At 46.4% G+C, this 14,953-nt stretch overlaps 1 protein-coding gene across 1 annotated transcript in view; it reads right to left on the bottom strand.

Annotated features, from left to right (window-relative positions):
* The window catches only part of PLB1 (phospholipase B1), a 117,296-nt gene that overhangs the window by 49,914 nt on the left and 52,429 nt on the right, over positions 1–14,953 (bottom strand). Inside the window, exons 27-35 of the mRNA XM_074947088.1 lie at positions 13,805–13,886; positions 12,885–12,989; positions 11,257–11,352; positions 10,675–10,746; positions 9,201–9,323; positions 5,062–5,122; positions 4,222–4,280; positions 2,758–2,831; positions 1,164–1,207 (exon numbers count right to left, since the gene is read on the bottom strand). Coding sequence (XP_074803189.1) covers positions 1,164–1,207; positions 2,758–2,831; positions 4,222–4,280; positions 5,062–5,122; positions 9,201–9,323; positions 10,675–10,746; positions 11,257–11,352; positions 12,885–12,989; positions 13,805–13,886 — 716 coding nt within the window. The remainder of the gene's footprint in view (positions 1–1,163; positions 1,208–2,757; positions 2,832–4,221; positions 4,281–5,061; positions 5,123–9,200; positions 9,324–10,674; positions 10,747–11,256; positions 11,353–12,884; positions 12,990–13,804; positions 13,887–14,953) is intronic.

Below are 14,953 nucleotides of genomic sequence, written 5' to 3'. Positions count from 1 at the left end.
CCCTGTTCCCTGATGGCCCCCCCCGGGACCTCTGCCCCATCCGCTCCCCCTGCTCTCTTTCCCCTGAGTGCCCCTGGACCCCCCGCCCCTAACTGCCCCCTGCTGCCCCCTCCACTCCCCCCTCCTTCCTGACTGCCCCCCTGGGACCCCTGCCCCATCCAACTACCTCTTCTCCCTGACATCCCACAGACCCCCCACCCCTAACTGCCCCCCACCATCCCATCCAACCCCCCCCTCCTTCCTGACTGCCTGCCCGGGCCCCCTGTCCCCTGACCACCCCCAGAACCCCCACACCTGACTGCCCCCTGCTGTCCCATCCAAACCCTCCTCTCATTCCTGACTGCCCCCCGGGACCCCTGCCCCATGCAACCACCCCTTCTCCCTGACCACCCCCGGAAACCCTGCCCCCATTCAACCCCCCTGTTCCCCGCCCTCTGACTGCCCACACCCCATCCACCCTGGCCCCTGGCCACCCCCCGAACTCTCCTGCCCTCTATCCAACCCTCCTCCCCTGCTCCCTGCCCCTTACCGTGCTGCCGGGAGCACCGGTGGCTGGCGGCGCGGCTGCACCAGGACAAGCAGCCGTGCTACGCAGCACAGAGCACCGGGTCAGGCCAGGCTCTGCAGTTGTGCTGTCCCAGGAGCTCGCAGCCCCACCGCCCAGAGCATTGTGCCGGTGGTGCAGCGAGGTGAGGCTGCAGGGGACGGGACGGGGGCTAGCCTCCCGGGCCAGGAGCTCAGGGGCCGGGTAGAACAGGCCCGTCGGCCGGATGTGGCCCATGGGCCGTACTTTGCCCACCTCTGACTTAAAATATCTGATCTTGGCAAACATCCCTGTCTGGAAAGGGACTTGCGAGAGCATTTGCAGAAAGCTAACACAAACAGGGCACAAAAACAGTCACAGCAAACTTATTTAAAAATTCAAATTAATATTCACTGAGGCTTTTTTGCAGCCTCCTCGCAGCTTCACTGATGAGGCAGCCCAGGGGATCAGTGAAAATATGTGCCATTTCCATGAATGTCCAGTCTTGTGAATTACCCCAACATAGATTTTAAAAGGTTAAGAGAAGTTCATGGTAAATTGCTGTCCACATCATAGTCATGGTGTACGAATCAGTCCATTCTCTCCCTTGAATCTTGACAACAGCAAAGCTTCTACTTACTAGGCAGGGTTGTTACATTCTTTAAAGAAGCATCCCCTCCAATACTGCAATTGGAAAGAGAAGCAAAGACTAAGTCACTAATCTTTTAGCGCCGCTCAGACAATAAGGCGATAGATGACAAGTACCTAAGATAGATTTTCTGTCCTTGTCTGGAGGATATGAAGGATCCATGACACTTGGAAACTAGAGGTGTTTCACAACTGGGTGGAGGGATCAGGGTCTAAGTGCTTGTTTAAGGGCTTTAGTGAGATTTTTGGTAGCACTGATGCTGTCAGAAGGGTTCATGTGTGGGTTTTGCAGCTAAGAATGTGACGTCAGGTCATTAGTTGTGGGAATGCAAGAGCACCTGGCTGATGGAGGGTGGTTGGAATTGAGTCATTTTTTTAGGGAGGGGAGAAACTGCAGGTGGATTTAAACATCCCAGGTCGGCAGAAGTCAAAGGGATTTAAACATCCCCTGCAGTGTTTATGACCTGAGCTATGAATTTTTGGGCTGGTACACAAGAACATGTTAATGTGAAATTGGCCAGACTAGTATCTCTGTCCAAGCTGCTGAGTGAAACACAATTTAAATAGTGAAAAGTAAACGTGACTGTTAACATTCATTTGGGTGTAATTATCTAAGGAGTCTATAGGGACACAGGAAAGGAAAGAGTTTGGTATATGTATATAATATTTATATCTGGACTGTTTTCCATTGAGTGGTTCTACCTAGAAGCCTGATCCTGCAAACACTACAGGACAATAGGACTATTCATGGTAGCAAGAGTTACAATCTTACATGGTGGAAGGATCAATCTCAATTCCAACAGTACAAAGCAACACCAAAGCCAATTCAACCAGCCCCCTATGGATTCTACCTGCGTTGAGGACTCCTTGAGTGACAGATACTGCTATAGTGGCTCTTATTCATCTCTACATAGCAGAAGCGTGTCCAGGGAGAAGAATGGCTGCAACATTCTTACGCCCCGGTAGTTCTCAGCTGCCAGAATGACTCCTTGTGCCTGGGGGCACTTGGCTGCTCTAACTTGTAATAGGGGGCCAGCACAGTACAAAGCTTCCTTGGCCCCTTCTCTGGTCTTGCACTGAGCACAGCTGAGTTGTACCAGGAAATCTGGCCCTTTATCTCTATGAGGGTGGTGAGGAGTGGAAGGAAGATCTCCAGCCAAACAGCAGCAGCAAATAGGTGGTTTTTATACAGAACCTTTTCTTTTCTTTATTAACAGAAGCTTAGAAAGAGCAAACCTTGAGCAGCCCTCTCAAATGACAGCAGCTATGATTCGTTTGCCCTGGTGATTTTTCACTGGCTTTGGCGAGAGATATCTATTTACCTACCTGTTCATATAAATCAATCCAGTGTGTGAAACCCTCTGTGTATAGAAGTCAACAAGCTAGTGACTGGAGTTGGTTGAAAATGTATTGCTGAATTTTTTTTAAAAACAAAAATTGCATTTATGACAAAAAACAAATTTTCAAAAGAAATGCCAAACCCGACAAATGAATATTTTTTTCCAGTTTTTGACAATTGGGAAAAAAAGCAACCTTTTTCATGAGAAACAAAATATATTTCTTCACTTCCTTTATTAATGACTTACCTCCAAGCCAGCCCCCGATACTGTGTGTTCATATCCAAGATATTGTTTGGGTCAGCACCAATCCCATTACCAGCCTAAAAAAAAATTAACCAAGACAAAGACTGAATTATTAACATTTTGGGCATTCATATATTTTGGTGATCTTAATTTTTTATTTCATAAACAGGTCTCTCCTTAAAAGTCTGTTACATTTGGGCTTGTGATATTTTGGCACCTGGCTTTTCAGGAACAGTGTTATGAAAAATAGCACCAGTTCATCAATAAATTCTTTACATAGTATTGCTGTACACATGGCATAAACAAAATATATGAGCGCATGACGTAGTATATAAAGGTTGAATTGGCACAAGTTTGGATGAGCTGTATAATTAATTCAGGGTTTCACTACTCACAAGTAATGAAGCCATCTCAAGCTCCAGCCAATAAAACCTTCGGGGCGGCTGTATCACACCATCACATATTTCCCCTGAATGTAAGTTTTGCCACATGACAGGAAACTGAACATTAAAACAGCCATGCAATGGGCCAAACTCTGCCCTCAGATATGTATGTGTAACTGCTATTTCTCCAAAGACTAAATGTACCCATAGATCCTACACAAGGGTATCAGATACCAAAATAGCAGCAACAACTGCTGTATCTCATACTATCAGGTAGTATCTGATACTATCACATGGCAACTGTAGTTGAATGCTGACTGTAGGGATAAACATGGTATGTATTTATTCAAATGTTTGTGCTGCTTTCAGTGGGCTCATGGATGCAGAAATCTGCAACATCATACCTGCCAGAAAGTTGTGTGGTGCGCGTGCACAAATATTCTTAGGACTCCATTATTTGGAAGTGAAATGCCTACTACACACATGAAAGGAGATCATCCTCACTGAGGACTAAGTCCATGGTGAGTTTGATAAAGAAACTGGTTATCAGTTAATCAAGCACAATGAAGAGTCTGAATATTTTGGCTCTCTTTTCTTTCACACTCATCTCCAAACAGGCAAAAGCCATTTTACTTAACTAGAAAAAAAAAAACCCTACACCATAAGAGAAGGCAAGAGATAATTATCAGGCAGAATGAACTGAGACACAGATTCAGCAGTCCATCCTATTCAGCAGAGCACTTAACCTTGTGGTTAACTTAGAGCATGTTCTTAAGCCCCACTGATTTCAATGGGACTTACCCTCTGGCCCCAGGTCCAGCAAAGGATTTTAACAGGTGCTTAAATGACCTGCCTAAATTAATACAATTCAGGTGAAATGTTAGGATTAGAATCCAGGAGATCTGACACCTTGTCCCCTGCTCTAGATCTCTGTCTTCTGCCTATGAACGAGTATTTCACTACCCCAGCACAAGAGCTCAACTCCTCCCCCCACCCCAGTCTGAGCAGGCAAAACATTTTGTTGTTCCACCAGCAAAACAAAAAAACAAAAAAACCAAGACAGAAAAAGCACAAAGCTCCTTACAGTCAAAGAATCCCCCAGGGCTGCTATCACTTGCACATCAGCTGGTTTGAGGGCATGCACTGTAAGGCAAAGAGATGCAGTTAAACCTGGACAGGGAACAGAACCATGCTTTCCCATCACTGCTAAATATAAATTATTCCACTATGTATTTGTGTATTTACCCGCATTTTTTGTATTTTTATTTTTGCAATGCCCAGATAATGAAACCCGAGACTTCTCCAGCTCATCTTGCCAGGGTTGAGCAGTCACATGGAGTTAGCAACAACTTCTTACTGCTTAAGACCACTGACAAAAGAGGGGAGAGCAAGGAGCGAGTCACGCCACATTGCTGGAGGCCAGTGACCAACCTCCAGTGTTATGGAGACCAGAATGAGGATAGGGTGATTCAGTATTACAGAGCAGGGGCATTGACAGTAACTGCTGCAACAAGGCAGAGCAGAGTATGAAAAAAGGCACAATGCTCATAAACAAGCTGAATACTACCAGGTATCGGACCACAAACTATGGAGTCCTGCCTCCAAATCCACTGCCCTAAGCACTAGACCACTCGATTTATAGGATGTGTCAGCCCTTAAATTTTGCACAGTGCAGGAGTTATCTGCTGTAAATAAGTTAACGGCAATCACTTTGTTTGAATAGTCCCTACAAGGATGGTTTGGCATCATAACTCTTAACTAGCTATAGAAAGTAATGTCCTTGCTTGGCGTAATTTTCCACAGTCCAATAATTATTTAAGCACAATTGAACGAAACATTCCTTGAGATGCTGTTGAAAGAAAGAAAGAAAGAAAGAAAGAAAGAAAGAAAGAAACAGTCTCCTACCCCAAGCAGGCCACGTTACCTGAAGTTGGAGAAGAGCTGGATGGAGCCCTGTCCTCACACAGCAGCTGGCTCCCATGATTCTAAAGGAAGAGAAGACAGGCAAAAGGAACGGAATAATGTTAGACCAGGAAACATAGTATCAGCCAACGTAATAAATCATATCCCTGTTTGTCTGTAATTAATCAGGCAGACGTTGGTCACTGAATTCAATTGGTCACACTCAGGGCCTGTCTACACTTGAAACTTGTTGTGGTTATGTGTGTCTGTTAAGTGAGTGGCAATAACTCTAGTGGGAGCAGTGCCTACCACTTTGTTAAGCCACGATTAAGGTAGCTTTCCCTGGTATTATTGCAGCCGCACAGCACAGCAGTGTTAGAAAATAAGTGCTCAGTGTTATGGTCAGCCATCCCACAGTGCACTGCTCTGCTGCTGTGCTGTATGCATTCTAGCATTTTTTGGGCCGTGCTTTGTGCAATGCCTACTGGCAGACAATAGAATTCTGGGGCTTGAGGTCAAACTGCATAATTCTCATAATTCCTGCCTGTTTATTCCCATGATCCAACTGTTTTTTTGAGAGCCAGCCATTCCCCTTTTCAAAGCACTGCCAGGCAGCATAGAGAAACATTGTCGAGGCAGCAAAACACCTACATGAGAGCTTAGTATGAAAATGTATGAGGCTATTGCCATCTGGAAGCTTGCCAGCCCAATTGCTACCAGTCAGTAGCTAACCGGTTTGGTGTAGGTAAATCAGCTGTTGGGGCTTTTGTCATGGAGGTGTGACCTGCTATCAAGAAGATTCTGCTCCCCAGGTCACAAGACTGGGCAATGCAGAGGAGGTTATTAATGGGTTTGCACAGTTGGGGTTTTGAACTCTACTGGGGCTTTTGATGGGATCCATGTGCTTTTTCTCCGCTCCCGTCCTTCATATCAGGCTTCAGCGTTCATCAACTGAAAGGGATATTTCTCCATGGTGCTACGAACCTGGTTGGTCACCATGGAAGGGTCACGAATACAAATGTAGAGTGGTCTGGAAAGGTTCATGATGCCAGGACCTTTAGAAACTCTAGCCTGTTTTCTGCAATGAGAAATAGAACTTCTGCTCCATGAACTCTATGGACACTGATGGTATTGCCATTTTTCTACTCATGCAGGGAGACCCATCTTACCCACTGCTTCCCTAGCTTATGAAGCTTTTTACTTGACATGTGGTTAAGCAAAAGGAATTGTAACTATACCCTGGGCAGCTTCAGAATGATAATGGAATGTGCATTTGGAAGTCTGAAAGGTAGATGGAAGATTCTGACATTGAGACTGATGAGAAACATCCTGGTACAGTAGCTGCTTGCTGTGTTTTGCACAACCTTTGTGACAGCAAGGAAGAGAGCCTTGTATGCGGATAGGAGCTGGAGGTGGGCAGACTTACAAAACAAAAATTTTGGTCAGATAAGAGGTCTCTGCAAAATGACGCAGCTACTCATGGGCACAGAGTGGAGCACACACTGTGCTCATACTCTGAGTCGAGGGGCCACTTGTGAAGAATGTACATGCTTTTGTATAAGGCATTTATCAGGATTATTGTTCATGTCTTCTGTATGTGTACTGGTAGAAGGATTTAATTATACCTGAAGTGCGTACAGCAGTTTATGGGCATTTTGAGTACATTTTATGTGTGCCTTGTAAAATAGGGCTTGTTTTGATGTTATTGTTCATGTGGATTTTATGACACTGATGCTGGACATTTCAGTGAATGATTCAAGACTCAACTATGACCATAAAGACATTTTCAATTCTATTTAATCAATACGCCAAGTTGAACTTGATTGAACATTCATAAAGCTGTGCAAAATTAGACACTTTCAGGGCCATGTGCTTCAGAGGTTTGATTGCCTCTTCATCCACAGCAGATGTGTCTGCTGTGCTGGCCATTTGCCTGTCCTCTCTTTTCCCCCTTCCTCACGCTAATGGAAAGAGGAAAAAACGAACATTTATCCAAATTGTAGTCTCCATTCTGAGAGTGATAAAATGTTGCTTTTTCCTTGATTTTGGAATTTTATTCCCATAGGCTCTTTCCAGTCTTGGCTGAGCTTGGCAATCATTAGAAGTTTGCAATCTTCGAGGTTTGTGTAGGCATATAGTGGGAGAAGGTGGCTATGTGTGGGGGGTAGGGGGGGAGGAGGGAGGGGAGAGGAAACTTTGGGGAAGGGTTAATAAATGTCAGGTGGGTTGTGTGGGATGGCTAGCTAAAACAGGGCGCAGTAGAGTTAAGCGAATAATTGCATGTGCACATCTGCAGGCTATCCACACTTTGGAGGATGCTACCCTGAGCATGTTCCCAAAAGGCAGAGAAGTTTGCCCATTGTCTTTTTGAACAGAAACCAAGGAAGATATGCCAGGCTGCTGTTTGCTGGGATGGTGCCCCAAAACTGGCGCAGGAGTGGAAGGAAACCACGAGTTATATGGACAGTTCCCAGAGAGCTGCTCTGCTATGCAATCTCCATGCCAAGCCAAAGAGTGCTCTATTTTTAAATGTCTTGTTCTTAACACCTACAGTTGAGCATACAGTACTCTGCAAAATTCATAGAGTTCTACCTTAACAGCGGGGGGAGGGAGGGTGATTTACAGCAAGTGCCTTACAGTCTTGCTTTTTTGAAAACGTTTGTCGTGTGATTTAGGCTATTTACCTTCTACCTCATGCGGGCTCAAGGCTGAGGGCATTAATGACATTGTGAGCCAGACACAACTTCTGATTTTCCATATGTGCTGCTACAATAAAAGAGCTTGTCCTTCAAAGAGCCTCATGGAGGCACTGCATGGATTAACCACTGGGGGAGTGGGGCAGGAGGAAGAGGCCAACGAGCAGTGTGTTTGAGGGGGAGGGGGTGCCGTGGGAGACAACAAGACTAAGTGATGTTTGTGCGTGTTTGCATAGTCATAGGAAAAAAGGCCGGGAGAGTTTCTACTGTCGCTGGCAGGGCTGCCATTTTGAGTGGTGGATAGGGGGACGGGATTAAAAACCCAAGAGGCAGAGAGAAGGTAGATCAACATGGCAGTGCCCTTACAGGACCCTCAGCTAAGTTGTTTAACTCCCTCTCTGTACAGCTGTATTTTAATACATCATTCAGTACTTACTGGAAATGGGCCCCTCCCCAGTTTAGGGTTCAGGCTGATCCTCTGGCTGTGATTCATGGGAAGAGGTAACCTGGATATCCGTGACTGTCTACTTGGGGTTCGTGGGTCAATCAGGGAGTCCACACAATGCAGAGGTTGGGTGGCGGTATCTCTAGCATGTGGTCCAGCTCCGCCTGGATCCAGCAGACTGTGCTAGCTCTCCCTGGGGTTCTGTTACACGTAGCATTCCTATAGTCCAGCCACAGCTCACCTGCCTTACTGCGGTCCTGGAGAGCCCCCCTCTTTTACATTTGTCTTGCTGGCAACTGCTTGGGGCAGCAAAATTCGTAGAGCCGCCCCTGCTTGCTTCCTGCTTGTAGACCTATGCTGTGTGACAGCCTTTCAGATGGGCCTTATCATATTCATCTCCCAAGAAGGCAATGAAGTCCAGGATTTTAGTATTGGTCCACAGTGAAGCATGAAGCATGACTGCTGAATAATCCGGAGTATGCCACGGATATGTGAACTCCACTGGAGCTGGAATTGCCAAGGACAGCACCTGGCTGCATGCCAGGATTGAAACAGGAATGTTCAGGATGACTAGACAGACCAACACAGGTAGCTGGCAAAGCAGTGTGGGATTCCAGTAGGTAGACATGGTAGATGTGCACCAGTTGTTTCAGGATGGAGATGTATCCGCACCTACTCGGTTGTGGGTAAACTCATCCTGCATCTCAGCAAACCCACTTCTAAAGTGTGCTTATTAATGTGTGTTAAAAAGGCCAGATGATTCACAACAAAATAGCATGTGTGTGGATGCAAGGCACTTTAATGTGAGATAACGCAAGTCAAACAATACATTTCAAATGTAGACGAGCCTTTAGTTTTATTCAGATTGGAAAAGCAATCCTGGCTGATTAACGTGGTATCTGAATACATGCAGCTGTGGTTGGTGATGCAAGCCTTTTCCACAGCCCTAGAGCTACCTTCCTTTTTTTGTACCCTTAGCCTCCTAATGCCTCCAGTGATCAATGATTGTGCAGACTCTACCTGATCTGGTTCCTGTGCTGGGGTCGGCTTAGCAGATGATGGAAGCGGTGTTGTTATGTCTGGCGTAGTTTGGTTAGGATACGTATAATTGCTGTTCCTGTACGTCCTAAGGAATGACTCAGCCTATGAAATAAGGAAATGTGAATCAACATGAAGCTGCCGAAGAATATATGGAGATATCTGTTCCCCAGCCACCAATTCAAATATGTCTGTAGACCATTAAAATTACTGCATATTCTTATTCTCAGGAATTAAAAAGGGCCCTGCCCCTCTCTAACTGGTTTTGCAGACATATTTATGAGCCATACAAATAAGGAAACATCTGAAATATATACGTAATGTTATGATAACTACACACACATGCTCTTGGACACTCTCAGCGCCCTTTACCAGTTTGATTAACAACACCTGATTATTATAGCAAAGGCTGTTAAACGTTCTGGACTAGCTGGTGTCAGGATAGCAGTACTGATTTCAGTGGGGCTATGCGGACTGACACCAGCCGAGAATCCGACCCTTCACTTTCCCCATTGATGCTGTTTGAAGTGTGAAAAATAAATACTCAGCTTGGATGGTGAAGTTAAACTGGACACAAATCTGACATCAGGAATCATAACATTCAGAAACTAGTAGGAGAACACTTCAATCTCTCTGGTCACTCAATAACAGACCTAAAAGTGGCAATTCTTCAACAAAGGAAACTTTAAAACCAGACTCCAACGTGAAGCTGCAGAACTGGAATTAATTTGCAAACTGGAGGCCTGAATAGAGACTGGGAGTGGCTGGGTCATTACAAAACCTAAACTTAATTTCCCCAATACTAATTTCTCCCTACTGTTACTCATACCTTTTTGTCAACTGTCTGTAATGGGCCACTCCCTTACCACTTCAAAAAGTTATTTTTCCTCCCTTGGTATCCTGCTGTTAATTGATTTATCTCGTTAGACTGACCTCACACTTGGTAAAGCAACCCCCATCCTTTCATGTATTTATACCTGCTCCTGCATTTTCACTCCATGCATCTGATGAAGGGGGTTCTAACCCACGAAAGCTTATGCCCAAATAAATTTGTTAGTTTCTAAGGTGCCACAAGGACTCCTCGTTATTTTTGCTGATACAGACTAACACGGCTACTGCTCTGAAATCTTAGACTGGTCTGTTTAAGCAGGTTTGATTTCCAGCTTTTATGCACTAACATAAAGCTGCTGTCTTTGTGCCAGCCTTTGAGGGCATGGGTGCCAGGAGTTTTCCTCCGTCTTGCAGTCCACTCTCATTGGGAAGCATATATGTCCCAGGTGCTAACTACCCAAAAGGAAGAAGGGAGAGAGAGGACAGGAAACATCCAGCACCTTCTCCAAGGTAGTGGAGCTACCACTCTGGAACGCACTGCACAAGATCCCCCGCAAAAAGCTCTGGCTGCTTCACAAATGAACAATGAGGCATGTGGCACATGCATGAATATTTTTCAACCTACCTGACTCGGACATTTGAGAGTTATCACCGTTTCAAGAAAATGTGCATCTGTCTTGTTCCCAAGGGGTTCCAACTGCATGGCAGAAAGAAAACATGGGAGAGAAGAAATAAAATGAGATCGAGAATGGAAGATCATGAATAGCTGAATATTATCAGCCTATGGAAACAAGTAGAACAGCAAGAAAATTGCTATGTACTGTATCTGTCTATGTTGAAATAGCAGCTCAACCCACAAAACGCAGGGCCCCAGGATTTTATCATATTTAAAACATATGAAATTGGCTCCTTTCCATATTACGTATGTAGCATGCATGATGTAATATCCCACACTTTGATTATCTCTTGGTGCAGGGTCCTAGGTGCTTACAAGACTATACCCCAGGATATATTCTTTGACACAGCCAGTTTGTGTCCAGGTGACTTTACATTACAAAGGGAAATAGTGCCCACCTGTAGTAAACACAATTCTGTTCTCAACAGAAGTACGGTGGTTCAGCAGCTACATAGTGGGTCATTGTTCTTTGCTGCAAAAGGACAGGGTGGAGAAGACAGAGACAGAGACTGATATCTTCTGCAGTCTTACCATGTTGTTCCACAAGGCACGAGCAGCCAGGGAATGAGTCTTCTGGTGAAAGTGGAAACAGTCTGGGGCAAAATACGAGCTGTCGGGCAACCCCTCCTGGGGAAAGAGACAGGTACTGTTACAAGAGAGGTAAGCAGTGATGAGCTGCAAAAATCTTAACAACGGGTTCCCTCCTCACCCCATGAGGGGGTCGTTGCCCACCTCCGCCCCCCGGGACTCCTGCCCCATCCAACCCCCCCGCATTCCTTGATGCCCCCCCCCCCAGGACCCCTACCCCATCCACCCCCTCCCCTGTCCCCTACTGCCGCCAGAACCGGGCAGGAGGGTCTCGTGGCCCACCGTAGTGGGTGCCCACCCCATCCCTAAGAGCCAGAGGCACCTGCCGGGGGGGCGAGGTGGGGAGTCCCGGCGGTGCTTACCTGGGGCAGCTCCCAGGAAGCATCCGGCAGGTCCCTCTGGCTCCTAGGGGCGGGGGAGCGTAGCTGGGGGGGAGCAGGGGGAGCGGCCACCTCGGAAGCAAGCGGCGGCTTCCCGCTCAGGCCCAGGGAGGCGGAGGTGAGCTCAGGCGGGGGGGCGCAGGGGAACCTCCCCACCCCAGCTCACCTCTGCCACCCTCGGCCTGAGTGTGAAGCCACCGCCTGCTTCTCCGCGCCCTCCCCTGGCTTCCCGCGAATCAGCTGTTCGGCGTGAAGCCTGGGAGGGCTGAGAAGCAGGCGGCAGCTTCACGCTCAGGCCGAGGGTGGCGGAGGTGAGCTGGGGTGGGGAGGTTCCCCTGCTCCTCCTCCCCCCCGCCCGAGCTCACCTCCACTTCCCTGGGCCTGAGCGGGAAGCCGCCGCTTGCTTCTCAGCCTGTCCCGGCTTCCCGCGCAAACAGCTGATTCACAGGAAGCCTGGGGGGGCAGAGAAGCAGAGCGGGGCGGCGCGTTCAGGGGAGGAGGCGGAGCGGAGGTGAGCTGGGGCTGGGGGTGGGGTGGGGAGTTGCCGGTGGGTGCTCTGCACCCACCAAATTTTCCCCTTGGGTGCTCCAGGGCTGGAGCACCCATGGAGTCGGCACCTTAGGCGCCTCTTTTGGCCGGTGGTTCAATTTAGAAGCCCTTTTAGAACCCTCACGGAACAACCGGTTCGAAAAAGGCTTCTAAATTTAACAACCGGTCCTAGCGAACCGGTGTGAACCGGCTCCAGCTCACCACTGGGAGTAAGTATATGACCAAAAATGACCAGCATATGATGTATTATCACATTCTTCTTCCAACAAAAACTCCGTTACCCCAGACCTTGAAAATAGTCTTGAGGGCCTCTGAGAACAAGACAGTTACCATCCTGGGAAAGACCAAGCCATTGACTTAGAACTAAAGAGTACTGTAACACTTTTACAAATATGATTAAAACTTACAACTAATACAATTTGCCATGTCTGAGGCCAAGGTTACATGGGCACTCAGCAGTATTACCAACAATCTCTATCCCCTCCAAAAACATCTCCCGCTGCTTTGGATCGTGGCTCACTTGAACTGGACAAACTAACAAAGCAGAATACTGAGGGCCAAATTTAGAGTTGGTATAAGGGGTGCAAGTTTAATGATTCAGAGGAGTTGCACCAGGTCTGGATCTGGCTCATGGTTTTTTACCTCAGTCTTTGGAATGGTCACTTCCTGCAGAAACGGCTGCACGACCACTGTGAAATCTTCCTTGGTGTCATACCTTCCACTTTCAACTAATCGGTGGGTTTCCTCCTAAAGAAGGCAGAACAATCACTTACTGCTCCTTTTCTTGCATTTCTTGCATATTAGGCCCCAGGCTGACCCTCCTGCAGAAGTCTCATCATCCGAACATGCAAAACCTGAAACCAAGGGCGACTCCCTTCTTGTACAAGGCAGTGAGTCATGAGCTTCTTGAAACATTGGCTTGCAAAAACCCAAATTAGAAAACTACTCATTTGATTTTCCTTATCAGAAAGGCACCATAGAGGCTGAAGATGACCTACTGCTCAAAAGCCAGCTGACTGACCTAGGGAGAGCCCCCACTTTAATAGGATTTCCCATCATGGGGTACCAGGGATTTTTCTTGAACCACTGAAATGCTTTCAGTTCAGCTGACCTCCATCACAAGAGTTCTTTCTTGAACTACCAGTGCTCCGCAATTTAATCCAATTTCCCAGCAAGAGGAGTATCCAGAACTGCTGCTTCAACGGAATCTCTGATCCATCTGAAAGAGCCACTCTGTTTTAGCACCTTTCTGAATCACATTTTAAAGATCTTGAGCAGCAGATCTGCCCCTATTTCTTGCCTGATCCTCACCTGCCCCCTCCAACTCAATTCAGAGTGACTTCTATGAATCTGCAGCTGACTAATGTGAGCACAATTTGTCCCCCATGTCTAGTAGATACTAGACTTTGACAGGTCCCTGGGTCAGTCACTTCAAGCATTATCACTGCTAGAAAAATTTGTTTATTATTCCCAGAAGAACAAGAACTGCTGCTAAAAAAGAAGAACAAAAGGATTATTAAGCAATTCTCTGCTAAATCTCTTAATACTTTCCTCTGCCTTACCTGATACCTTTTATTAAAAGACTCTAGCATCTTAGTTTCAGTGGAATTGTCATCATAGTTCAATACACAAGGACACAGATTCCTGCAGGAAGAAAGTGATATTTTATTTTTGTGCTGCAATCTACTGGGTTTTTTCCCCTGAAAACAGGTACAAGAACCCAAAGGGTAACGGACTCCTCCAAAGGTGGATTGTTGTGAAAGGCTCATCCATGATAACATTGATTCCAATATCTAGGTCTTCCCAATAAATACGGACACACTGAAGTTTAAGCACATTTATTAGGGATAGATGCATTCATGTAAGGTGAGGAGATCGTTACTGTGCCAGATATGCCACTGCGGGCCAAATTCTGCGCAGCCCCATTCACTTCAGAGGGATTGCACAGATATAATTAAGAGCAAAATTTCTGTAGACTTGCTCCAGTTTCCCCCTCACCCGTATCTATCTCCCATTGCTGGCCCTGTCAGTAACTCCTTGCAATCTCACCCCTGCTGCTCCTATCACCTGGCAACACCTCTACTCCCCATTTCATTACAAATCTCCGCAGAAAACATCTCTTTTCTCCCTCTATCATGTCACTACAGTGAAGAACATCAGAAAGAGTAGCTTACTCTAACACTGGAAAAAGAACTTTGGCAGAAAAAGGAAAAAGATACAAACCCTAAAACTAATTGCTCCCCCTCTCTCTATTTATAATTATAAACAAATAAATAATGCTTCACTATAGTGTCTACCTAGAACCTTGCCCAAGCCCTTCTCCTGGTCTCCTGCTACAGATTTAAAGAAACAGCACAGGTATGCTCACTTAGCCTATATGTCCTAATAAAGAGGAGCCAAGACAGAGATAAATTATTTACCTCTACAGGGCATTCTGGGATACAGTTCGAAAGACATAGTACAAAGTTGTATTTTGAAATGTAGGTCAGTAACATGCCATTCATGAGCCTTCTACACTGCGCCTATTTAAACCTCTGTACACTTGGCTCACTGCCAGACCTATAAATCCCCTTGCTGCCAGAGAGACCCAAATGTACTACAGCAGGACATTTGGTTAGGATGGGAAGGTAACAGATATATTTCTGAGGGATCAGAGAAACTCAGCTCTAATCTCACAGGCTCTCATCCTGGCCTTGTCCTAGTGATTAGGA

Source organism: Natator depressus, chromosome 3, assembly GCF_965152275.1.
Source record: "Natator depressus isolate rNatDep1 chromosome 3, rNatDep2.hap1, whole genome shotgun sequence".
Taxonomy (NCBI): Eukaryota; Metazoa; Chordata; order Testudines; family Cheloniidae; genus Natator; species Natator depressus.
The sequence above is the reverse complement of the archived record's forward strand: the minus strand, read 5'-3'. Positions and strand labels throughout refer to the sequence as shown.